Source organism: Nannospalax galili, unplaced genomic scaffold, assembly GCF_000622305.1.
Source record: "Nannospalax galili isolate Female #2095 unplaced genomic scaffold, S.galili_v1.0 scaffold1124, whole genome shotgun sequence".
NCBI classification, from domain to species: domain Eukaryota; kingdom Metazoa; phylum Chordata; class Mammalia; order Rodentia; family Spalacidae; genus Nannospalax; species Nannospalax galili.
The window spans coordinates 2,658,058-2,682,593 of record NW_008351693.1 but is presented as its reverse complement, the minus strand read 5'-3'; the positions used below and the strand labels follow the sequence as shown (position 1 = coordinate 2,682,593).

Here is a 24,536-nt window from a genome sequence, read left to right as displayed (position 1 = left end):
TCTTCACACAACATTCTAAGTTATATGAATAATGCAGACTATTAATACTAAAAAGTCTTTATCAGAAGATGTGGCATCTGATCCAATCTAGTAAATATTTTTTGTTTTTTTGTTTTTTTTTTGAAGCAGGTTCTCCCTGTAGCCCCAGCGTCCTGGAACTCGCTACGTAGACCAGGCTGGCCTTGAACTCACAGAGATCCACCTGCCTCTGCCTCCCAAGCGCTGGGACTACAGGCGTGCGCCACCACTCCTGGCTACTAGTAATTTTTTTTAGCACATTTATTGAGCTACTACACCATGTAAACACTGATCTGGGTTCTGGGAATACACAGTGAATAACACAGAGGCCCCTGTCTCCATGGAGTTTGTAATCGAGGAGGCAGGCAATAGAGAAGGAACACATCCACTCAGCTGCATGCATCTTACCTGCACAGCAGTAGTAACACGACAAGTTGACATCCTGGCTGTGTGGGAGGTGAGGTAGGAGAACTGAAGGCCAGTCTGGCCAATTTAGCAAGACCCTGTCTTAAAACAAAAAATTAAAAGAGGGCTAGAGATAGTTGGACTTCCCTGATACGTGCAAAGTCCTGGGTTCGGTCCCAGCATCACACGCACGCACGCACGCATGCACTCACGATGGATATTAGAATATATACAGAAAATTAGAGCCAGGTAAGAGTCGAAGCCATGGTATAAAGGGTTATGCAGCCTGCAGTGCTAAGCAAGGTTTCTAGCCTAGAAATGGTGAGGCCTTTGAGAAGAGCAGGGAACCTAGAGGAGCAATTGTTTTAGACAAAGGTGATGTTGGTCAGAATCAAGGGATACGTTAGAGATACAGATTGAGATCTCTGTGGTGACTGAGACTGAGATTCAGCATTATTTTCAGGAATTCTATGACCGTGTTTTGTTCTGGGGACACTTGGCGTGGTAAATCTCTACTGCAGTAATTTTGTGACTTATGTTTTAGGAAGTAGAGTGAGTAACAACGCAGCGCTCTGCCCTCAGCACAGAGTCCCACAGTCCTTTGTTTTCATCTGGACAGTTTCCTTCCCTTTAAAGCGTGTGCTAGAAAGAGCACCTTTTAAACCCTGTCCACATCTTTTGAACATTAAAGGTTTTTACCATTTAAAAACTTAACGAAACCTTTCCTTTGATGTATAAAATAAGAGAAATCCTATGACTAAACAGAAATTTCCAATTAAAATTTTTTGTTTTTCTTGGTTTTGGTCACTAGGAATGATATCACAACTTGCAGAAAAATACAATCTTCCTTTACGAACCAGTTTCAGCTCCGCTCGAGGGTTTTTCATGCAGATGACGACAGACTGCACAGTACTCTCCAGTGACCAGCTTCCTTCAGAGTTTATTAAGGTTCATTCTAGACGCCACAGAAATGATTGTTCCTGATTTTATACAACTACATTTATTTATTTGCTTGTTTGTTTATTGTCTTTTTGAGTCACGGTCTCTCTCCCTTTAGCCCCAGCTTGGCTGGAACTCACTATGTAGACCAGGCTGCCCTCAAACTCACAGAGCTCCGCCTGCCTCTGCCTCCCAAGTGCTGGGACTAAAGGCGTGCGCCACCACGCCTGGCTTACAACTACATTTATAAAACTTGAGTTTTAATGCCAAACTTCTGACTGTTCTGTGTATGGCTCACTCCTATGTCACTCACCTCACAAGCTACACCAAGTAAAGAGAGAGTCATAGGTGGGCGGACAATCAAACTGCTTCCCGCAGCTTCTACATCTTGGTGTGAGGAGGAAAAGGGAAATGAGGAGACCGAGTCCAAAAGCTGGTTTTCTCAAAAACATTTAGGGACATCCTGGGCTGCTTTTTGCTTCAAATTTTAAAGGTTTATTAGTTTGTGTGTGCACATGTGGTGGTCAGGAGACGACTTGTGGGAGTCAGTTTTCTCTTTCTAGTATGTGGGTTCCAGGGATCGAACTCAGGTCATCAAGCACCTTTACATGCTGAGCCATCTCATCAGCCCTACTTTTTGTTTTAGATAGATTTCCAGACACATATGCCTAATAAAGATCTGAAAAGTTCTGAGGTGGGGAAATTTTTTTAAAATTCTTTTATTTAAAAGTTTTTGTTTTTATTTGTGTATATGTGTCTGTGAGTGTATGGGCACATGAATGTGTGGGTACCCACAGAGGCCAAAGAGGGGATCAGATCCCTTGGATCTGGAGTAACAAGTGATTGTTAGTCACCTGACTTGGGTGCTAAGATTTGAACTCCAGTCCTCTAGAAGAGCAGCAAGTGTTTTTAACTCTGTGCTGTCTCTCTAGCCCAATAGGTTATTTGTTTACTTGTTTTTTGTTTCATTTGTGTGTGAGTGTGTTTGTGTCTATATCTCTCTGAGTGTGCACATGTATGTGTGAAGGAGCCTGTGGAGACTAGAAGTGGGCATCAGATTCCTTGGAGCTGGACTTAACAGGCATTTATGAGCCACCCAACATGAGTTCTAGGGTCTGAATTCTGGTCTTGATGATTGGGCAGCAAGTACTCTTAACTGCAGAACTGTCTGCAGCCCCTAGTATGTGATTTTTTAAAAATTTAAAAACATTTTTTGGTCTTTTTGAGATAGGGTCTCCCTGTAGCAGCAGCTAGCCTGGGTTTGCAATGGAGACCAGGCTGGCCTCGAACTCAGAGATCTGCCTGCCTCTGCCTCCCAAGTGCTGGGATTAAAGGCATACACCACCACGCCTGGTGAATGTGTTTTCTTTTTAAAATCTAGTATTTTTAAGTCTTTGGACCATGAGAATACTTGTTCATACACATGTTCATTCCTCTATGGTATGCCATTTTGAAACAATATAGCCCACTGTAGTCTTTTTTTTTTCCTGCTTCCCAAATACATTTGCAGAAACAAACTAGTTAGTGTTCAGATTTATTTAAACACACACGTGCATCTGTATTCATAGACAGATACAGATATTTACAAGCATAATACATACAAACACTATAGAACCAGGCAATGAGGTTTAGATAAAGTAAAGAACAGATTGATACTCTATTGCGAGGCTAGAGACTGAGGTTCAGATAAGGGGCAAGGGCTGAGATGGGTCAGAGATAGAGTGGGGAATCCATGGGCATCCCTGCTGTCCATGTGTGTTACCTGGTATGAGGTGTAGTCTTCAGACGCTTGCATAAGACAATTTCAAAACTTGTCAAAGTAATCATGCTGGAGAGATCAGATTAAATAATATGCTTTAGGCTTTAATCCAGCAGAGGCAGGCAATCTCTGGGAGTTTCAGGCTAGCTAGCTGGGGCTACTGGGAGACCCTATCTTAAGAAACAAAAAATAATTATAAAACATTCTGCTTTCACAAACATTTAGAGCTTTCTCTGTGATAGTGTCTCTCAGGATCTGAAGTGACCGACCGGAATACCTGTTTCTCAGTTCCGTGTTTTGCCTACCTTATTTCCTGTGCACGAGTATATACCTTGACATTTGCTTTTAACTCCCTACAGATTTCTAAAGTGAAAAACTCTTACAGTTTTACATCAGCAGATTTAATTAAAATGAATGAAAGATGCCAAGAGTCTTTGCGAGAAATCTATCACATGACTTATATGTAAGAGCATTTAAAGTATTTGAATATTGAATTACATTGTTTTAATTTGAGGAACTATGATAGATTTCATTTACTTTTGTCTGATTTTAGACACTTGAACTATGAATGTTAGAAAAGATACTGTTGTCATGTTGAGAACTACAGAGCCTCACAGAAAGCTTGAGGCAAAATTAATTGGAAAAAATTGCCCTCCTAGCTGGTACTTCTGTGCCATGCATTTACCATGATGTAGAACTTGGGTATCATGGCTGATCTGGGGCTGCATTCCACTCATTCTTTCCTGTGGTCTGTGAGGCCTTGGCTTCTCACAGTCCCATGAGAAGTTCTATAGCAACTGCTAATGAAGCAGAGCACTTCGAATTGGTGGGCTGAAATAACAAGACCGTTAGGCTTTCAGAACAGTCAGACACTGTCATATGTTGTAAGTTTGGGGCACATATTCATCCTTGAAAGGGGAAAAGGCTTGGAGTGTGCCACAGTGTAACCTGCCACAGGAAATCGTAAATAATTATATTGTTCAAACGCATGTGTGTGTGCTTTGTATCTTTGTGTGTGTCTCTTTGTGTCTCTCTGTGTATGTCTGTGTTTGTGTATCTAGTGTCTGTGTTTGTGTGTGTGTGTGTCTGTGTTTGTGTATGTGTGTGAGTGGGTATGTGTGAGAGATTAGTAGCAGATATAATTTGTCTAAGTATAGTGATGGTTAATTTGGACTTACATGAAATATTTTCTATTTTCGAAAATATACTTTACTGAAAAATGTTTCTTCTCTTTATACTTATTGAGGCTGTCATTTCAAAAACATGGTGCTAATACACCAGAAGATGGGTTATTTTTATAAGTAGCTGTGGCCTTGAGCTGAGGATCAGTTTCTTTATCCAAAATGAGCCAACAGCACAACAGATTGTAGTGAACAACTCAACTGTGGATATTATTTTCCTCACATGATTAATATACTGTTATTTCTTAGTAGTATAACATTTTGAAAAGCGTTACTACCTGTCACTCCCAACTTACGCTTTCAGGATTGTGTGCAAGCTGCTCAGCGAGATCTACGAGTACATTCACTGCTTGTATAAGCTCTCTGACACGGTGTCCATGCTGGACATGCTGCTGTCCTTTGCTCATGCCTGCACGCTTTCTGACTATGGTGAGCTGCGTCCTGTGGGACAAAAGCACGTGGCATATTGAAGTCTGTATTTTACTCAGTTTTATATAATAATTGTGAATATTTTACATGTATTTTCTACTTGAAATCTTATTTGTGGCCTAACCTAAGACACAGAATAGAGATAGAAATTAACCTTAAATTTTTTCAGGGGACTGGAGAGGTGGTTCAGTGGTTGAAAGCATGTACTGCTCTTCTAGAGGACCTAGGTTTGATTCCAAGCACCCACTTTGGGTGGCCCACATTCACCTGTGACTCCAGCTACAGGGAATCCAATGCCCTTTGCTGGTTTCCAGAGGCACCATGCAACCCTCTGACATGGGTGCTAGGAACCAAACTCAGGTCCTCTGCAAGAGCAGTATGTGCTCTTAACCACTGAGTCATCTTTCCAGCAACCCTTAAAAATTGGTTTTTAATTAAAGAAATTATTTACTTAGAAATTGGCAAATCAAAAAGAACAAAACTGAAAGAAAATTTAAAGTTTTCCCAAATAAGAAAGACTGCTGAGCTGTCTCCTTGGTAAAATGGCAGTGCTCTAAATTTCCAAAGTTCAAATCTGAACACTCATTAGAAGTGATGCATGAATGCTCACAGAGGGAGAGAAGTGGATCTCCAGAGGGAGCATTTTCATGCTCTGGGTCTTGAGATAAGTGTGCACTAAGATCAGGAACCGGGCTCTTTACTTCTGTATCTCAGGTCTGTACATAGGCCTTAAATGGAAATGTTACTCATTTTTTAATGTCAAATAAACACTTCAGTCAAGTTAGCCTCTGGAAATCTCTTTTTCAAAGTTTATTTTTATGTTAAGTGTATGTGTGTTTTACCTGCATGTCTGTAAACGTACCACATGTGGGCAATGGCTGCAGAGGCCAGAAGAGGGCATTAGATCTGGAACTGGAGTTAGAGACAGTTGTTAGCCGCCATGTGGGTGCTGGGAACTGAACCTATGTCCTCTGCAAGAGCAGCCAGTGCTCTTAACCTCTAAGCTATCCCTTCAGTGCCCCCTTGAAATTTCTTATTCAACTTATCAGTAATAACCACACTCTAGCATGCAAATATATAGGACTAGTGTGTGATAATCATGTTGAATAATTGCAGATATAATAACATTTAAAAAAATCAACATTTATGGGGCTGGAGAGATGGCTCAGAGGTTAAGAGCACTGACTGCTTTTGCAGAGGACCCAGGTTTGGTTCCCAGCACCCACATGTCAGCTATGAACCATCCTAACTCCAGTTCCCAGGGGAATCCAAAGCCCTCTTCTGGCTTCTGCAGCACTGCATGACACAGGTGCACTCATATACATGCAGGCAATACACTCAAACACATAAAAAAATAAAAACTATTTTTAAAAATCAACATTTATAATTAAAACTAGCAATATTTCAAATTTTTCACATTAATTGATTTTTATGAGAAGTATCTTAAAATTTTTTTAGATTTTCATATTTCTAATTTTAGATATAACATAATAAATTAAAATGATAATAAGTATTAACTTTTTTCACTGGTATTTTAGAGACTGAAACATTCTTTCCTAACTTTTTTTTGATCAAAATTCTACTTGCTACTCTTTTTCTTTTTGAGAGGGTTTGGGCAGAGTCTCCTGAAATCCAGGCTGCTCTCAAACAGGAGACAGCAAGTGAAGGTGACCTTGCCCTGCAAATTCTTCTGCCCCCACCTCCGTTATGTGAGGCTGGGCTGGCTAGCACTCTGCCAGCTGAGCCACAGCCCAGGATCAGCAATTCTGATAGTAGTTTTCTACGTTTTAGGTGACATAGCACCACTCCGCCTTAGCTCGAGGGGCATCATACCAACATTCTGGAACGATGGATGGTTTGCGGTTTATTCGTGCGCTTCATTTAGCCGCATGCAGTGCTTCTGTTTTCAGCTGTCTGTTCACCGTCCCTTCCTCTCCCCTCAGATGCCACCCCTAGAGGCCTGATCACTATTTCTTTCTACAAACTAACACATCTTTTGTATTTGTTTTTCTCCTCTTCTAAGTTATTTTTAGACACAATATTTTTCCAAGAGGGTAGGGCAGGGAATTATTTTCATATTTGGTTTTACTGTATAGTTATACTCCATTTTAAAAGCTAAGTATGTTCAAATTTGTTTAAGGTATGGCAGGTAAACTTGCAATTGTATGGGATCATTTGTTTTGAGAATATTAGCAAAGACTACTTGGTTCTTTGTAATTTATACAAATGTGAAAATTTTATAAACAGTTTTGGAAACTAGGATGATGATAAGGAGGTCCCACTCAAGTTTTTATCCTCTTGTTTGAGTATTGTTGTTATATATACATTTACAAATACAATATATAAAATATGTTCATCTTTTAAAACCATCCTCTTTTTTTCCTCAGTTCGGCCAGAGTTTACCGATACTTTAGCAATCAAACAGGGGTGGCATCCCATTCTTGAAAAAATATCTGTGGAGAAGCCTGTTGCCAATGACACCTACATTACAGAAGGGAGTAATTTTCTGATCATAACTGGACCAAATATGAGTGGGAAATCTACGTATTTAAAACAGATTGCTCTTTGTCAGATCATGGCCCAGATTGGTAAGTACCCTTCTGTTGCCTTCCCAGTGCTGCTCTATTCAGGGCTTTATGCCGTTTTTTTAGGTCAGGAGTCTAGTTAACCCAAGAAACATTTGGAGCAGATTGTCTTACCTAAAAGGTATAATACTGTGTCTGTCACACAGACCTGGACTTTTACCATTAATATTCATTAGGCTCCAGCCGGATTGCATTTTGAAATTGCAGTATTGTAGTATGCCATGGAATATGACAGAAATGTGCTCAATATAAGTGCTAATGCTGTATCAGTTCTTACCAAGTTGAACCGTGTCACTGTCTCATTCAGAAACAACTTTGTTGTGCCAAAAGGTGAAATGAGTAGGAAAAGCCACATCTGTACTGACCTACGTGACATTTTCCAAAAGTTACAACACTGGGCAGTGAAACTTCTCCCTGGAGAGATACCTACAATAACTGGGATATTATTCATGCCTATGTGTGCATGTACATGTGCAGAAGTGACTTCATTGGCCCAGCATTGTTACATATGCCTTCACGTCCCATCTCCGAATACTAGCTTTCCTGAGGACTAGTGTGAACTGGGACAGGATATGAGTATTATCTATTCTGTGTTTTGAAGAGAGGAGGAGGGAGGGCTGCCTGTTCTCTAGAGGACTTGTAATAGCATTCTGTGTTAATCCAGGGGGACGCTAGCCATAGTCCCCCCAGAAACACTGCCAGCCATTGCCAGAATCCCCACGTTGGCCTGCAGGGAACCAAAACCCTGCCTCTTGAGATACATCACTCAACTTCTTAAGCCTTTGTGCTATTTGCAAATGGAGATATTAGTGGTGGCTACGTCTAAGAGCTGTTGTAAGGGTTGAGAGGGATAGTGTAGATAATATGCTGAAGATGGAAAAGGAAGGGGCCTTTCCAGACAGGAAACAGTATGGTGTACCCAAAGAACAGCAGGCAGCACAGGCTCCCCAGCTCTTTGCCTTGTAAACAGAGTGGCTGTGAGGAGTGGCAGGATATTAAGTGAGAGATATGGGCAGGAATTAGATCACCACGGCCTTTGTGGGAGGTTGAGAGAGGGGAAAACACAGACATACCAGTTAGTGTAGCTGGATTTTCTGCCTGGCCTTTTGGCTTAAATGGAACTTTCCATTTACTGCTTCTGAAAACTGTAAGAGCTGTATTTAGGAGAAAAGTGAGTTTCTTTACTAAGGGCAAGGTCCCGTGTTTGTTTTACTCACCCTAATATAGTAGGCCTGTAATAAATATTTGCTGATTGTGGATATAATGAAAGTCAGGCTCAGAGTCTTGCCTAAGGTCAACCAGGATCAGTTCTCAGCTGTAATCCACTCCACTTGTCCTGTGGCTAATACCTGATTCCTGGGGCCAGGCACTTTTTCTCACTCCTGTGTTTATTATCATAAAGCATGTCTTAATTATCTGATTGCTGTTCATAAAAGTCTAGGAAGTATTGTTACCTCTGTATTACAGATGATTAAATCAAGACATTGAGAGCAATTTGTCAGGGATCTTATGACTTCCAAGAGGCAGTGCTGGGCTTTAAACCCTGGCGGCACGAACCTAAAACCTTCTCTAACTTAGCACCCTTCTCCAGAACACCAGGAAGGCAGCAAGTCTTTCCTGACTCTTGGAGCAATACTTGTAATTCACATTACAGCTGTTTTCATCACTCTCTGCCTTAGTGCCGGAGACAGGGTCTCTCACTGTATTAGTCACTTTTCTGTTGTGATAGAAACACTGACCAAAGCAATTTATGAAAGGAAGGATTTATTTGAGCTTACCGTTCTGGGGGAATTACAGTCCGTCTGGGTGGGGAGGCATAGTGGCAGAGGTGGCTGGAGGAGAGTGGAAGCTAAGCGCTACATCTTCAAGCAGGCACAGGAAGCAAGAGAGCAACTGCAGATCCGTCAAGGCTTAACTCTCTAAGCCCACCCCCAGTGGCGTGCTTCCTCCAGGATAGACACACCTTCTAAGGCCTTCCAAAACAGCGCCACCATCTCCAAACACTTGGTGCCCATAGGGGACATTTTCCCGGAAGCTTAGTTTTTCAGCTTGGCTGGACAGCCAGCAAGGTCCTGGGATCCACCTATCTCTGCCCCCCAGCACTGGGGTTATAAGCACACACAGTCATGCCTGGCTTTTTACATGGGTGCTGGAAGTCACACTCAGATCCTCATGCTTGCAGAGCAAGTGCTCTTAGCCAAGGAGTCATCTCCCCACCCCTAGTCTCTGCTTCTTAAGAAAAAATTTAAATGTGTTGATATGGAAGAGTCACATCCTATGAACTTGGTGGTCTTGACCCTCCACCTTTGCGTTGTTAAACTGAGAAAAATGCTATTTCAGTGGATTACTTTGAGTGTCAGAGATGATGCATGTAGCATGCCTAGCGTGTAAATGGTGTGTACAGTCATGGCTCCAGTGCTGTCATCACGTTCAGTGTAATATCTGGCCTTGTCTTTCTTTTCCTGCCAGTCCTTATTCTTCAGAGCGAGGCTCCATCCTTCTGCCTTTGCTCTAAATCCTGGAGTAATCGTCCTTTTTCTCCTCCCGTTGTTTCACCGTTTCATGTACACAGGGTTTTGTGTACGTGATACATTTCCCAGTCTGCTGTTGGATATGTTATCATATGTGTTAGAATGACTTTCACACCACATTATGTAGAAAGATGGATGCATTAAGCAGATTTGTTATCTACAGAGTGTTTTAGGCTAGCATAATAGCTTGATAAAAACAGTCTAACAGAAGAGGAGAACTCTTGTTTTTCTTCTGATTAAATGTTTTATTGTTCTGCTGTGGCATTATTTGTACATATTTATAAAAACGTGTATTTTCTGTCTTATAATGATTCTGATCATCTGTCTTAGAAACAGTTCCTTCATTTTCATTATATGAGCTTCGTAAGGATGTCCTTCAAGTTTTTTCTTTGGAATATTGATTGTTTAATTATTTTAAATTCTGTGAAGCTTAAAATGATCTCTTTCTGGTGTAGTTGAGCATCAGGTTAAGTAAAGCCCTGTTTTGGCTTCCATATAACCTTGTAGGGAGAAGGCCAACAGGTGGGAAAGGTGAGCCGGGAGAGTTTCAGTGCTGCTCAAGGTCATGGAGCTGGGCCATGCTAGCTCCACGTCTACTGCTCTGTCCACAGGATCCACTGACTGAGCGGAGAGGGGCAGTGTTGTAGTATTTATTTTTTACTTTTTATTTTTTTAAGTGTATGAATGTATTGCCTGAATGTATGTAAGTGCACCCATGTCATGCAGTGCCCTGCAGAGATCACAAGAGGGTGTCGGATCCCATGGAACTGGAGTTACAAACAGTTGTTAGCTGTGATGTGGGTGCTGGGAACTGAACCTGGGTCCTCTGCAAGATCAGTCAGGGCTCTTAACTGCTGAGCCATCTCTCCAGCCCCAGTGTTGTAGTATTTATATTGCATAGAAGCAGTTCCACTTATTCTGAGCTTCTGTCTCACAGGCTCATATGTTCCAGCAGAATATTCCTCCTTTAGAATCGCTGAGCAGATTTTTACAAGAATCAGTACTGATGATGATATCGAAACAAATTCTTCCACATTCATGAAGGAAATGAAAGAGGTAACTAAGCAAAACTTTCCTGACATTGAAACCATATTAAGTGTCCTGGCATCAGGACTAGGCAGTGTGCTTATACTTCCTGAGAGCCAGAGGGCACTCAAAGACAGCTTCCTAGTTTCTGCTCTACGTGAAATGGAAGTAGGTGTTCCAGTGAAAACTACAGCTTTAAAGGAGAAAGGTAGTGTCTCTGAATGATAGGAGTGGGCTGGCATGTTCTTATATGGAATGTCTAAGACTTTAAAACACAGTGACCTGTTGAATACCATTTTGCATAGAATCTATTGTTTCTCTTTGGCTTGATTTTAAAATTGAAGATCATTGTGTTAGAAGACTTAAATATTTTATTTATTTTCTTTAATTTTATGTGTATGAGTGTATTGCCTGAATGAATGTAAGTGCTCCTGTAGCATGCAATGCCCACGGAGGTCAGAAGAGGATCCCCTAGAACTGGAGTTAGACGGTTGTTAGCTGCCATGTGGGTGCTGGTAATCGAACCCAGATTCTCTACAAGAGCAGCTGGCGCTCTTAACCACTGAACCGTTTTTCCAGCCCCCATGTTAGAAGACTTTTAAAAATTGTCGTTGTCTTAGATAAACAGGGAGAACTCTGGTTTCTCATACAACATATTTTCTGTTTCTGATCTGGGCAAATACCATGAGGCTTGAGGACTGAAAGAACAAGCAGTTTCCTAGTATATATGTATCAGGTAGGAATTCTGGGTCACTGTGTGGTTAAGAAATTTTTTTCTGCATGTATTATAGATAAAGGGGTAAATAAAGTTGCCATGTCCCATAATTCATACAATTGCTTTCTGTGTACTGAATGTCTCTGGAGAGTCTAGCAATATTCTGGGTCCCTGAAGTACTTCACCAAATAGAAGCCTCCTCCCTTAGAAAGTGAAATGTTCATGAGCATTACCTTTCAGTGTAACTCAACGTGGGTGGAATTCCAGCCTCTGAGGAAGAGGTTGACATTCTCCAGAGATGAAGCATTCTGTCCACTTAGTTTTGACGTTTGTTGGTGATGGGCTTAAATGTGTTAAACCAGCATATATTTCTAAATATTTTATATTTTTAGTGAATATAAATAAATAAAATTTGAATTGGTTTTCAATACTCATTTGTGGAGAAGCATTGAATTCAATGTCTTGCCTCTCTTTATTGTAGATACTTATTTTGTTGTTACATATGCAGATGCCTGTAATGCATGTATCAACTATTCAAGTGGAACTATTAGAAAGAAAAGCTATGTGCTGTTTTCTGCTCAGCAGGAATTCTCTATTAAAATACATTCAGATAAACTAATAAAGAGATTTCTCTAGATTTTTCCTCGGATAGTGGCGTCCATTTGGTTACAGTGACTAGCATTGAGTTATGTCTTCCAGGTAGCATATATTCTGCATAATGCTAATGACAAATCACTCATATTAATTGATGAGCTGGGCAGAGGCACTAATACAGAGGAAGGTATTGGCATTTCTTACGCTGTCTGCGAAAACCTGCTGAGCTTAAAGGTACACCTCCCTGTTTACTTTCAGTGTTAGAGTCTTTTTGGGGTATCTCATATGTGTGTCATGACTGCATCTTACAGACAACCACAAATAGCTTTCTAAACAGTTTTAGATGGAAAGTACATACTATAGCATTTTTGTCTTTATTTATGATCAAAGTGGAAATAACATTCTAAACACGAGAGAGAAGAAAAGCCAAGAGCTACAAATAATGCAAAGTTTGTCGGTTTTAGCTTACTCACATTGAATAATAAAAAATACGAAGATACTTTCAGAATTGTTTTCACATGTAATAATGTCTGAATATCTGAGATAACCACAGAAAACACACTCTGACTTTTTCTTTAAATGTTTCTTGAAAATTAACTATGTATAAGTTGTATAATAATACTTCAGATGACCACCCAAAATATATGCAGAGAGGAGGAACATAAGAATACAGTCTCATAATTTAAAAAATTTGAAGTGTTCCTAAATGCTCTTTGCCTTCAATGATTATATAGAATGATAAATACCTTATATTACATTTAAACAAAAAGTATGTGATAAAGGGCTGGAGAGATGCTCAGTGGTTAAGAGCACTGGCTGCTCTTGCAGAGGACCTATGTTTGATTCCTAGCACCTACATGGTGGCTAGCAACCATCCTTAGCTCCAGTTCCAGGGGAGCCGATGCTGTCTTTTGACTTCCACGGGCATTGCACAACATGGGTGAACTTAGATACATGAAAGCAATATGTATACTCATACACATTAAATATTTTAAAGTATGTGATAAATCAAAGTTAGTGTCAATATATAGTATCTTTGTATAATTCTGAATACCAACCAGAATTTCTCAGATAACCAAAAGAGTAACAACTAATTAATATCTGTGATGATTCATTTTATGTACTTATTTGATCGGGCCACAGAGTGCTCTGATATTTGGTTAAACGTTGTTTGTAATGTATCTGTGAGGGCATTTTTTAAAGGTGAGCATCTAAATTGTTTGAACAAAGAAGATGGCCCTTTTTGATGAGGCGGTCACCACCCAGTAAGCTGAAAGCCTGGATAGATCAGAAAGGTTGTGCCTCAAGAGATAAAGGAACTCCTGTCTGGTTGTCCTCGGTCTTGAGAGGGCTTCTCAGCTCAAGCATATTCCTATGTCTGAATTTGAAGCTTGCCAGCATTTAGGCTAGAATTATGTCAATGGTTTTCCTGAATCTTTAGCTTACCATCTGTTGGTCTTAGAACTTGTTAGGAACCAAGTCCTTCTCATGAGTTTATACATAGACATATAGACATACACGCACACACCCCCGTCAGTCTCTCTCTCTTGAGTCCCCTGACTAATACAATATCCATTTCTGTGGTATTCTAGAATACTTAAGTGATACTTAATCTTAAGTGATACTTTAAAATCCTTTTTTTCCCTCATAGAAATAATTTAGAAAGCATATATTGCTAATTACTTTTAAGATGCTTAAAGTTAACATTCTAACCTAGAATCTTTGGTGTTTAGCATAATACTTGTAATTTATAGACCCTGAAAAAGTAATTTTTTATGTTGAATTAACTTGAAAGAGAGTTTACAAAGTTTTTTGTGATGCTGCCAAGGATCTGATCCAGGCCTGGCATGTGATAAGCAAGTATGCTTACCACTGAGCTGCATCATCGACACTTGAAACATGATATTTAAGGACATTGTTGTACTTGAACGTGGTTCTTAGCTTCTGTAGTTTACTCCAGAGGCCATTTAGTCACCCTTTATATGAGTGCCCTCCCTGGAGAGTCACTTTCTGAGACCAGCACTAACCCATCCCACCAGCAAGGCCCCAGTGCCTAATTACCTCTCACTTAGTGCCACCTCTTAAAGGCCCCATGCTTCCCAGGATTGCCACATCAAGGACCAGGTTTCCAGCAGGCAGCCTATGGAGGCCACATGCCAGCCTGTCCAAACCACAAGAAATGGGTTATTGGGAATCGCCATTGTTCGGTCATATGCCAAATCTTTCCTTAACATCCTTGGTTAAAGACATTTTGCCAGCCAAATATTTTTCTTTACTTCCTTCTTTTTTTTGAGATAGTCTTGCCATATAAACCTGTTATCTGGCATGGTACTCTCTCTCTAGCCCAGACTGGTCTCTAACTTCAGTTTCTCAAGTGCTAAAAATGCAGGCCTATTAATATTTGAGTTTTTCGGATCTCTCTTTGCTTAGTAAAACTGCAAATGTAGGGAATTTTGCCTTGGGTTCAATCCCAGCACTGAAAAAGAAATTAGAAAACAACCCGTAAAACCACTGAGAATCTAAAAACCTAAGATAATCCGTTAATTCCATCTTTGAAATACTCCTTATAGGAGGAAAACTTTCAGTGAGATTTTTTAATGTTGAAGAAAATACTACAATTGTGTATGCACATGGGTTGTGGGGTACCTCTCTAATGAATGGCTACCCCAGTTAATAGCTTTATCTCTGGAAAACTTCATCTTTTACTTTGGTATTTGTTCTTTTCCATAGTGTAACATATGTGCAAGCATAAAGATGTTCTTTCATTGAATATAAGATCTGAAAACCGGAACTGATGGCACTGTCTCCAAGACACCCATTCATTCCTAAGCTAGTTGGAAAAGTGAGGCACTGTCTTATGTTTAAATAGTAGAAATAGAATTTTTTGGTAATGTTAAAAGTACTAATATCCACCATCTGTTCTATGTTCTAGGCATTTACACTGTTCGCTACGCATTTCCTGGAACTGTGCCATATAGATAGCCTATATCCCAATGTAGAAAACATGCATTTTGAAGTTCAGCATGTAAAGAATACCTCAAGAAATGAAGACGCAATTTTGTATACTTACAGACTTTCTAAGGGACTCACAGAAGAAAAACACTATGGTATTGTATATAGAAATTGCGCACAATCCTCGAAACAACACACATTCTCTGAAGACAAAGACGATGTGTTCTCCCTTGTATGCGGCTGTCAGTGTTCGCAGCTGCCCCTCCCTCCCATTCTTCTGTGGACAGCCCTAGCTGTCCTGGAGCTCACTCTGAAGACCAAGCTGGCCTTGAAGTCACAGAGATCCACCTGCCTCTGCCTCTGCAGTGCTCGGACTAAAGGCGTGCGTCACCATGCCCGGCTGCTTCTCTTTCTTTTTAACTGAACTAGTAACACTGTAGAAATACAATGGTACATGAAAGTCCTAGAAGTATTTTTTAATTTTTATTTTTTTAGAAAATGTAACTTAGAGACGGGCGTGGTGGCACACGCCTTTAATCCCAGCACTTGGGAGGCACAGGCAGAGGCAAGTGGATCTCTGTGAGTTCAAGGCCAGCCTGGTCTACATAGTGAGTTCCAGGACAGCTGGGGCTACAGGGAGACCCTGTCTCAAAAAGACCAAAAAAAAAAATAAACAAAAGAAAATGTAACGTAGAAGCCAGTGTGGTAGTAAACACCTTTAATCCCAGCACTCAGGAAACAGTGGAAGGGGAATCTTTGAAATTGAGGCCAGCCTGGTCTACATAGTGAATTCCAGGACAGCTGGGGCTACAGAGACCTTGTTCTAAAAAAAGAAAACAATACAAAAGTGTTACTTAGTTTGAATTTTTTATTAAACTGAAAATCATGAATTCCTTCCACACTCATACCACGTCCTTTTGTTTTCTTCAGTTTCGGGGTATTTTATAATTAAATATAAAAAAGTTAAAATGGGGCTGGAGAGATGGCTCAGTGGTGAAGAGCACTGACTGCTCTTGCAGAGGACCCGGGTTCGATTCCCAGCACCCACATGGCAGCTACAAACCGTCCTTAACTCCAGTTCTAGGGGGATCTGAAGCCCCCTTCTGACCTCCACGGCATTGGACGACACAGGTGCACTCACATACGTGCAGGCAATACACTCATACACATAAAATAAAAACAAAATAATTTTAAAAAACCAACTTAAAATGGAATGTATTACTAAACCATGATGTTCTAAAACATTTGTTAGTTGCTTTCTATGCAAATCATCATGTGACATGCAAAAATAACCCAAACACAGAAGGTTCCTAATGTCACTGTGAGGAAAAAAAATCTTTACTATTTAAGATGGGAAATGGACTGAATAACTTGCTTGCATCAGATACTTAATCCTTGTAATTCTCAGCTTCATCATCTCTGAAACCCTGTGAGACAGGATAACTTGTCATATATGGGGAGTCATCAAGGCTCAATAACTTCAAATGTCAGTCACCTACCTCAGCGAGCCCAGCATCTAGTGTTTGCTCAGCAGGTGTTGGTGCTGCTCCTGTGGCTGTTAAAGCCACAGGGATGATAACTGTTGGCACACGTAGAATGCCTATAAAGTGGCATTTACACAGATTTAAACTAAAGACAAGATACATAGCTGATTCTTAGAATTTGCAGGGGGAGTAGTCACCTAGCATTGTGTCCTCTGAGGAATTTCAGTCATAGACTTGCTTGATAGAGGCTCATGCAGCTGCATGACCAGATACTCTCACACCTGAAAAGCCCAGGTACTCCTGCGCTGCCCATGAACCAACTGTGTTTGCTGTGGCGGAGATGCCACCATGCAGCGTACCTGAGCAAAGACAGTGGCTCCCAGGGTTCATTTAAACCGAGAGAGTGAGCATGGTCTGTTCTCTGAACCCGTTCCTTCCCAGTTTTCTCAGGACTGTCCTTCCAATCCAGGGTGTACTTCCTTTATTCATGCAGTACGTCCAGCATGACATGGCACAGACCTGAGGAGCTTGGTCTTATCAGAGAAGGTCTTTTCTTGTTCTGACCTGCTCTGACCCAGAACAGCACACAACCAGAAACAGAAGCAGAGGTTCTCAGTCTCATCCCTCCTCCCATTCGCTGTGCAGACTGTCGGCCATTTGTTGCCGCCAGCTTCACTGCTTTCAGGACTGATGTTTTCACTGCACACGCACACACATGTACAAACATGCACACACACATGCATGCACACGCACACATGTACACACACACGCACATTATTCTGAGCCAGAAGCGACGACGAATCATGAGGGAGACATAAGAAACCTAGGGTAAGATTAAAGCTGTGTGCTTAGCTTGTAAAAGTTGATTGCTGGAGGAGCCCAAGGCCTAGTCAGATTGTTTACACTATTTTCCTAAAGGCTAGCTAAGTTTAAATAAGCTGATTCTAGTAGGAAGCCAGATTGAGTAGATAGTGCAGATGATCTCAAAGCATAAGATTAACTTTTGGTATAAGGCTAAGTGAAATTCCCATTTGTAACAGAAGGCTTTCCCAGAAAAGTCATTACACAACTTGTAATTGGAATTTAACATACTTCCCAACTGCTTATCTTTCTGTTCTCAGAGGTTTGTTATGAAGTAATTAATATTTTAATTTACCTTACATATTTTAGACAAGTGATTGATAATTGATATGTTGTCACTTTGGAAAGCTTAGTTCTGAGAATTGTTGGTTAGTTCAGAAATGCCTGTATTTAAGTCTGTGAAAAAAAAATATTACAGTCAGTTAAAAGGAAACCTAGAAGTGACAAACTGATCAGCTTCTGTGATTTCAGGACTGAAAGCCGCAGAGGCCTCGTCCCTCCCACCGTCAATCCTTGTGGACGCCAGAGAGATCACAGCACAAATCGCCAGGCAGATTTTGGTAGGAAACTTAGAAATTAGAATGATCTAAGTTAAGACATTTGAAGTATAGATTTTTATTATGGCTTTTGATTTATACGTTATTAATAATTAGCATATTTAAAATAGAAAACCTAATTCTTAAGCAAAGAAAATCTTTTTTTTAGATTGGTGTGTTATAACTTTGCTAGCAAATCAGCTAGTAAGATACAAAAGTTAAACAATTCTCTTCCTATAAGTGATGGCTGTTAGCGTTTAGAAAGTAAATATATTTGAATGAGTGTTAAAAAGCATTTATTTTTATAGCTTTCAGAGTTCTCTTATGACATTTTTATTTTTTATAGTTTTCCAAAGTTCTTTTATCCATTATCATATGTTAAGCTTCACTTTTCTTCAGGAAGTAGTTAGGTCCTTTTAATGAATGGGAAATTACAAAAGCACTGTTCTACTCTCAGTTTTACAGGCTCATAGAAGTGAAGTGATCTGCTAGGAACTACTGTAGGCCTAGCACTGAAATCCCACATGTTGACCCAAAATTTGAAATCTTTTTCTCTTTGGGTTGTTTCATAAATCTACTGTGTTGTGTATGTTAAACTAGAAGTGGTGTCAAGTTTTCTGAAAGAATAGTTGTCTCCCAAGTCTTTCTAAACCTGTCTTTTTGTTGGTTTACTTATCTGTTTTGTTGGTTTGGTTTGAAGAGAAGGGACTGGTGGCCCAGGTGGCCTATAGCACCTGATCCTTCTGCCTCAGCTTCCTAAGTGCTGGGATTTGCAGGCCACAGCAGCATTATGCTTGTCTGACATTCTTTACTGTGTTCTTTCTTTCTTTGACTTCCTGACAGTCCCTGGCCTCAGTTGCTACATTGCCCACTTGACCCTTTACCAGCCGCCTGTACAGTGCTCTCACTTTGAAGAACCTTTGATGATCCAATTTCAGATTCCATCATGTCAAATTCCAGTTATAGGCCAGTTCTCCTTTAGTCTTCCAGGCTTTGACTTTCCTAATAGCACTCAAAAGACAGGATCGTTTTGTCCATTGAAAATGCATATATTCTAACTTCAGTTGAATATTTTACTGGATAATCATTTCTCTTCTTGATCCCTGACTTCTTTACAGTATTTCTTTCAAGAAATTTCTGTTTGCTTTGAGTTTTCAGTGTCCTAATTCCCTGAAGATAATTTATCTGATGCACTTTTAGAACCTTATTTTTAAAAAAATTGTGTCTGTGAATGTTCAGCCTGCATGTAGAATAGAACCGTGTATGTGTAATGCCCATGGAGGACAGAAGAGGATATTGGATCCCCTGGAACTGGAGTTAGGACAGTTGTTATCCTCCATGTGGGTGCTGGGAACTGAACCTGGGTCCTCCGCAAGAGCAGCCAGTGCTTTCAACTGCCCAGCTGTCACTCCAGCCCTGATACATTTCTAAAGAAACCTGAAGTCACCTTGAGTTCTTCTGCAGAATTCCTGAAAGTTTTGTAGTTAGAGCTTCTCTTCTCACCAGTCTTGCCTGTCTCAGAGGAAGAAGGTACTTTTCAGACTTTTAAAAAACATTTTTCTTTTATTGAATTTTGGGGATTTTCGTACAATGTAATCTGATGGTATTTACATCCCGTCCCCTAGCTACACCTCCCCTAATTGCCCCCTACCTGATTTAATGTACTCTCTCTATATTATAAAGTCTATAGAGTCTAGTACATGTCCTCAAATGTTCTTCAGTGTAGGTCCATCCCTGGAGCCTGATTAACCTACTGAGTTCCATGCTCGAAAGAGATCATCCCTGCCCCTCCCACAGCCATCAGTTGTCACAGTTTCTTTAGGTTCGGTTGGGGTTTCTTAACTTACTTCCCCACGTCTATACTGGGATTTTGTCTGGTTTGAGGTTGAATGGAACTTATGCATGCTGTGAGTTCATATGAGTCACTGATTGGCTCTCTGGAAAGCTCTTATTTCCTTGTGGTCATCCACCACTTATGGCTCTTAAAATCTTTCTGCCCTGTCTTCCACAATGATCCCTGAACGTTAGAAGACAGAAGTTTGACACAGGTGTCCTATTCAGGGATAAGCACCATGCTGCCTCTTGTTCTCTGCACACTGGCCAATTGTGGGTTTCTGTGTTAATCACAATCTCCTGCATAAAGAAACTTCTCTGGTTAGAGTTGAGATGCATTAATCTATGGGTATAACCATAAGCCGTTAGGAGTCAGTTTAATACTATAACTACCATAAAACTAGTATTTTGCTCTCCCCTGTCTCGTGACCTGTTTAACCTGAAGTTCCTAAGCCTGATATCAATGTCAGTTATGGAATCCATCCTATGAAGTGGACCTTAAATCCATAGAAAGTGGCCATTTACTCCTATAATATTCACGCCACTATTGCACTGGTGGACATACCTTGCCAGACCAGTAGTTGTAGTTCACAGGATTCACAGCTGGGTGAGGCTGATGATTATTTTTTCCTTCTGGTGGCATGCATAGCCCTTTACAGCAGCACTATGAAAGCTAACCAGTAGAGATAAGGCTCAAAAGTCAGTGTCAGCTTGGATTTTTCTTTCTTTGTTCTACAGCTTATGTATGTAATCTTCAGTAATAGGGTCTTACCATCAAGTTCTGATGGATAACCAAGAACAGACAACTGGCAATGGCCAGTGTTGTTTGAGGGTCTATGGGACCATGGTTAACAGCTTCTAGAGAGAGAGAGTCCATTATTGGCATTGAGGATTTTTTTCCGTTAGCCAATGATGTCTAGAAGGGTCAGTGCCCCCCTGTTACTGACCCTAGGGTGGGGAATGGAGGGCAGAGCAGAGGAGGGAGGATGGGCAAGGATAACTCACACTAAAGGCCTTTAGAAGAAGTCCTATGGAAACCTACCACCATAGAAGCTTCTTAAGGTATGCATGTAAACATTATCAGGCTTTAAAGGAGTTTCCCTTTTCAGACAGGCTGGCTTTCCACCTTCTCAGTCTCCACTACGACTGGGTTGCCTTCTCCTTTTCTTCTTTGGTTTTTCCTTTCTCCTTGAGTATATTCTTAGTTTTCTTCCCAAAGAATTTTTTTTTTTTTTGGTCTTTTTGAGACAGGGTCTCCCTGAAGCCCCAACTGGCCTGGAACTCGCTATGTAGGCCGTGTGCGACCATGCCTGGCCCAAAGAAATATTTTTACCCCACGTCTTAGACTATTATCTCATGTCTCCTCTTTGTAATCTTTTCTTGCTTCTCCACTACCTTTTTACAGACCGAATCTTGTCATCACTCTCCCGAAACTTTCTCTTAAGTTGCGGCTACTCAGAAGTTCATGACCTTTTTGCCACTTCTGCTCTGCACGGATGTGTCCCTCCCTCTCTGCTGCTTTCCCTCCTCGGTTCTGTCCCAGCAGTGATGACGTCTTCTCCCCTGGAAGTCTGCACTTGTGCATCTATAAGTATGCTTTTTCCCTCACTAAGCAAAGCCTTTTCTTTTCCACTTAACTAAATGTGTGTTTGAAAGCAGTCTGCCAACGCCTTACGTTTCTAGTCTTGGTGATCATTTTTACTTCTGTTGTTGTTTCTGCTAACTGACTCTATCTGGGTTTTCTCAATATTTCCCTTAATATCTTAATCTAATTAATTATCATCTTCTGAAAAACCCTCTCATCTTCCCACTTCCAAATCTCCCTTCCCATCAGCGCCATCACGGATCTTGAGCACTCCTCATTAAGACTGTCTGGTAGATTCCCTTTTCTTCCAGCCTGTCCTACCCTTTCCACATTGTCTCCCAGAGCATAATTATCACACTTAATCAAAAGCTGTCAGTCATTGCTTATCAAGTTAAAGTTGAGCTCTTTAGCCTCTTGTCAAGTCTTCAGTAATTACTTCTCAAATTATAGTTTTAGGATCACCTGGGATCCTGGATTCCATCCTGGATTTTCAAGTCTCCTGTGACTCAAGAATTTGTCTTTTTAAAACCCTTTAGTTTGCTGATTTTGTTAGGACCCCCTCTTTATATGCCACACCAGCTTTATACCACTCCACTCAGATTCATATAATTTGCATTTCTGTTACACTGAGCTGCTTACTTTCATGATTATGTGTCAAGTCTCTAATGTGCCTGTTCTAGCTGTTTCTGTCCAGATGCTGTCCCTTCTGGGTACTTCTGTTTGTGAAAATTGGTTCCAGATTCTCCATTTTATTTAACCTTTGCTTGACCTGAGCTAGAATTGAGTGTCTCTTTCTATGAGCATTTTGTATCTCTCCTCACTAGGGGACTTTGTATAACTACTGCAATCAAGCATAAACATTCCTTTTTACTAGAAGAGTGTAAGTTGCTTGGGTTCCATTTTTATATCAGTTATACATTTAAAAATAATTCTGTGCTATGAATATTTTGCCTGCATTTATCATGCACCTGTATCATGCAATGCCTGGGGAGGCCAGAAGAAGGCATCAGATCCCCTGGAACTGGAATTACTTTATGTATGGTTGTTAGCCGCCATGTGGGTTCTGGAAACAGAATGTGGGTCCTCTGCCAAAGCAGTCAGTGCTCTTAACTGCTGAGCCATCTCTCCAGCCCTCAGTTATACTTTTTTAAAAAAAAAAATTTATGTGTATGAGTGTTTTGCCTGCATGTATGTAGGTAAGTGCACCTGTGTCGTGCAATGCCCGCGGAAGACAGAGAGGCTGTCGGATCCCCTGGAATTGGAGTTAGGGACAGTTGTTATCTGCCATGTGGGTGCTGGGATTCGAACCCGGGTCTTCTGCAAGAACAACCATTGTTCTTAACTGCTGAACCATCTCTCCAGCCCCCAGTTATACATTTTTGTAGTCCCCACAGATAAAATTAAACACAAGTTTTGGTGCCTTGAACATAGGAGATAACAGATATCCAATGATCTTTATTTAAATAAGACTAATTGGTAATAATTCAAATATGTGATCATTTTATTTTAGTTCATAGAAGCTACTCATTTTTTCCTATAGTAAAAGAAATATATATGGAATTGTTTGCCACTGAAAGCTGAAAGGATTATATTTCTGGGAAACTCGCTAAGATTTTCCATAAGTAGGGCTAGAAATGTTGATTTCTCTTTATAGTTCAGGAATTAAGCCAGGTGTGGTAGTGCACGCCTTTAATCTCAGCACTCGGGAGGCAGAGCCAGACAGATCCCTGTGAGATCAAGGCCAGTCTGGTTCACATAGTGAGTTCCAGGCCAGCTGGGGCTACAGGGAGACCCTGTCTCTATCCAAGACCAAAAGAGAAAATAAGGTGCAATTTCAAATACTAATTTATGTTTATTTTTAAAATGCATTTTACTCCTCAGGTGATATTTTCTGTTAGGCTTTAACAATTTTTGTATCTGAACTCTCTTCTGGGGCAAGTGGTTTTCTGATGCCTCATCTTGCTCACCAGTTTATGGTTTAGTACATAAAACAGAGACAGCAGAGTCATGCTCCTGGGTGACACTGAAAGTATGGTTACTGCACATCAGTGAATAGAGCTCATTTCCCGTGCCTGTTTTTTGGGGGAAGTGGGGGGTCGAGACAGTGTTTCATAATGTAGCTCTGTATGGCCTGGAACTTGCTATGTAGACCAGGTTGGCCTTGAACTCACAGAGATCTGCTTTCTTCTGCCTCTTGATTACTAGAATTAAGATGTACAGCACTGTCCCTGCCATCCCATGTCTTTCAAAACAAAAAGCGTTGACAGAACTTACTTCTGCTGGATTTTCTGCATTTTTTTGGTATTTTGTTGAGGAATTTGACCGATTTAACAGGATTTTTTTGATGTCTAAAAGTGATTTTTCAAGGATATAAGGAAGGGCCTTTTATCAAGTAAATGTTCATGAGGAATTTAATTCTTCCAAATAGTATTTCTTTAAATATGTTTCTCTACATGTATGTATGTGTGTATATGTAAGTGTATATGTATGCCTACATACATCATCTATATCTGTATATCTATATCTATATCTGGATAGGTGGACCTGATTTATTTAAAGGGATGAACCTTGAATTCCTATTTCTATGAAAAGAGATAAATAGTGCAGATATAATTTAAATGACCATTTACATATTGATACACATATTTTTTAATAACAGCAAAATCAGAAGAGTTCTCCTGAAGTGGAAAGACAGAGAGCTGTGTACCATCTAGCCACTAGGCTTGTTCAGACTGCTCGAAACTCTCAGTTGGACCCAGACAGGTTACGGATGTTTTTAAGTAATCTCAAGAAGAAGTATGAAGAGGATATTCCCAGGACTGAAGAGCTTCCTGAGAAGACCGCAGGAGAGCAGCTCATGTCCTGTGCTAGTGATCAAAGGTTTTCAAGCGAGAACCAGTGATTCATTTATTTTCTAAGAGCAAAAAAAAAAATATTTGGTCAATGTTAAAAAGTAATTGAAGATTACATTATATTAACCTCAGAATTTTCATTTGTGAGTTCCTCATGGAAGATGTTCATTAGTATAATACAACAAATGATACAGCTATTCAAGGAAAAGATTTTTATGTTAGAAAAAGTAATATACTAGTTATTTATGAAA

The 24,536-nt window shown here is 40.4% G+C and overlaps 1 protein-coding gene across 1 annotated transcript in view; it reads left to right on the top strand.

The window, feature by feature from the left end:
• Msh4 (mutS homolog 4) overlaps positions 1 to 24,335 on the top strand; it is a 64,596-nt gene extending 40,261 nt beyond the window's left edge. The window contains exons 11-19 of the mRNA XM_008848667.1: positions 1,235 to 1,371; positions 3,481 to 3,584; positions 4,607 to 4,731; positions 7,119 to 7,319; positions 10,785 to 10,903; positions 12,288 to 12,416; positions 15,115 to 15,289; positions 17,951 to 18,039; positions 24,093 to 24,335. Of these exons, the coding sequence (XP_008846889.1) occupies positions 1,235 to 1,371; positions 3,481 to 3,584; positions 4,607 to 4,731; positions 7,119 to 7,319; positions 10,785 to 10,903; positions 12,288 to 12,416; positions 15,115 to 15,289; positions 17,951 to 18,039; positions 24,093 to 24,335 (1,322 nt within the window). The remainder of the gene's footprint in view (positions 1 to 1,234; positions 1,372 to 3,480; positions 3,585 to 4,606; positions 4,732 to 7,118; positions 7,320 to 10,784; positions 10,904 to 12,287; positions 12,417 to 15,114; positions 15,290 to 17,950; positions 18,040 to 24,092) is intronic.
• The last annotated feature ends 201 nt before the right edge of the window (positions 24,336 to 24,536 follow it).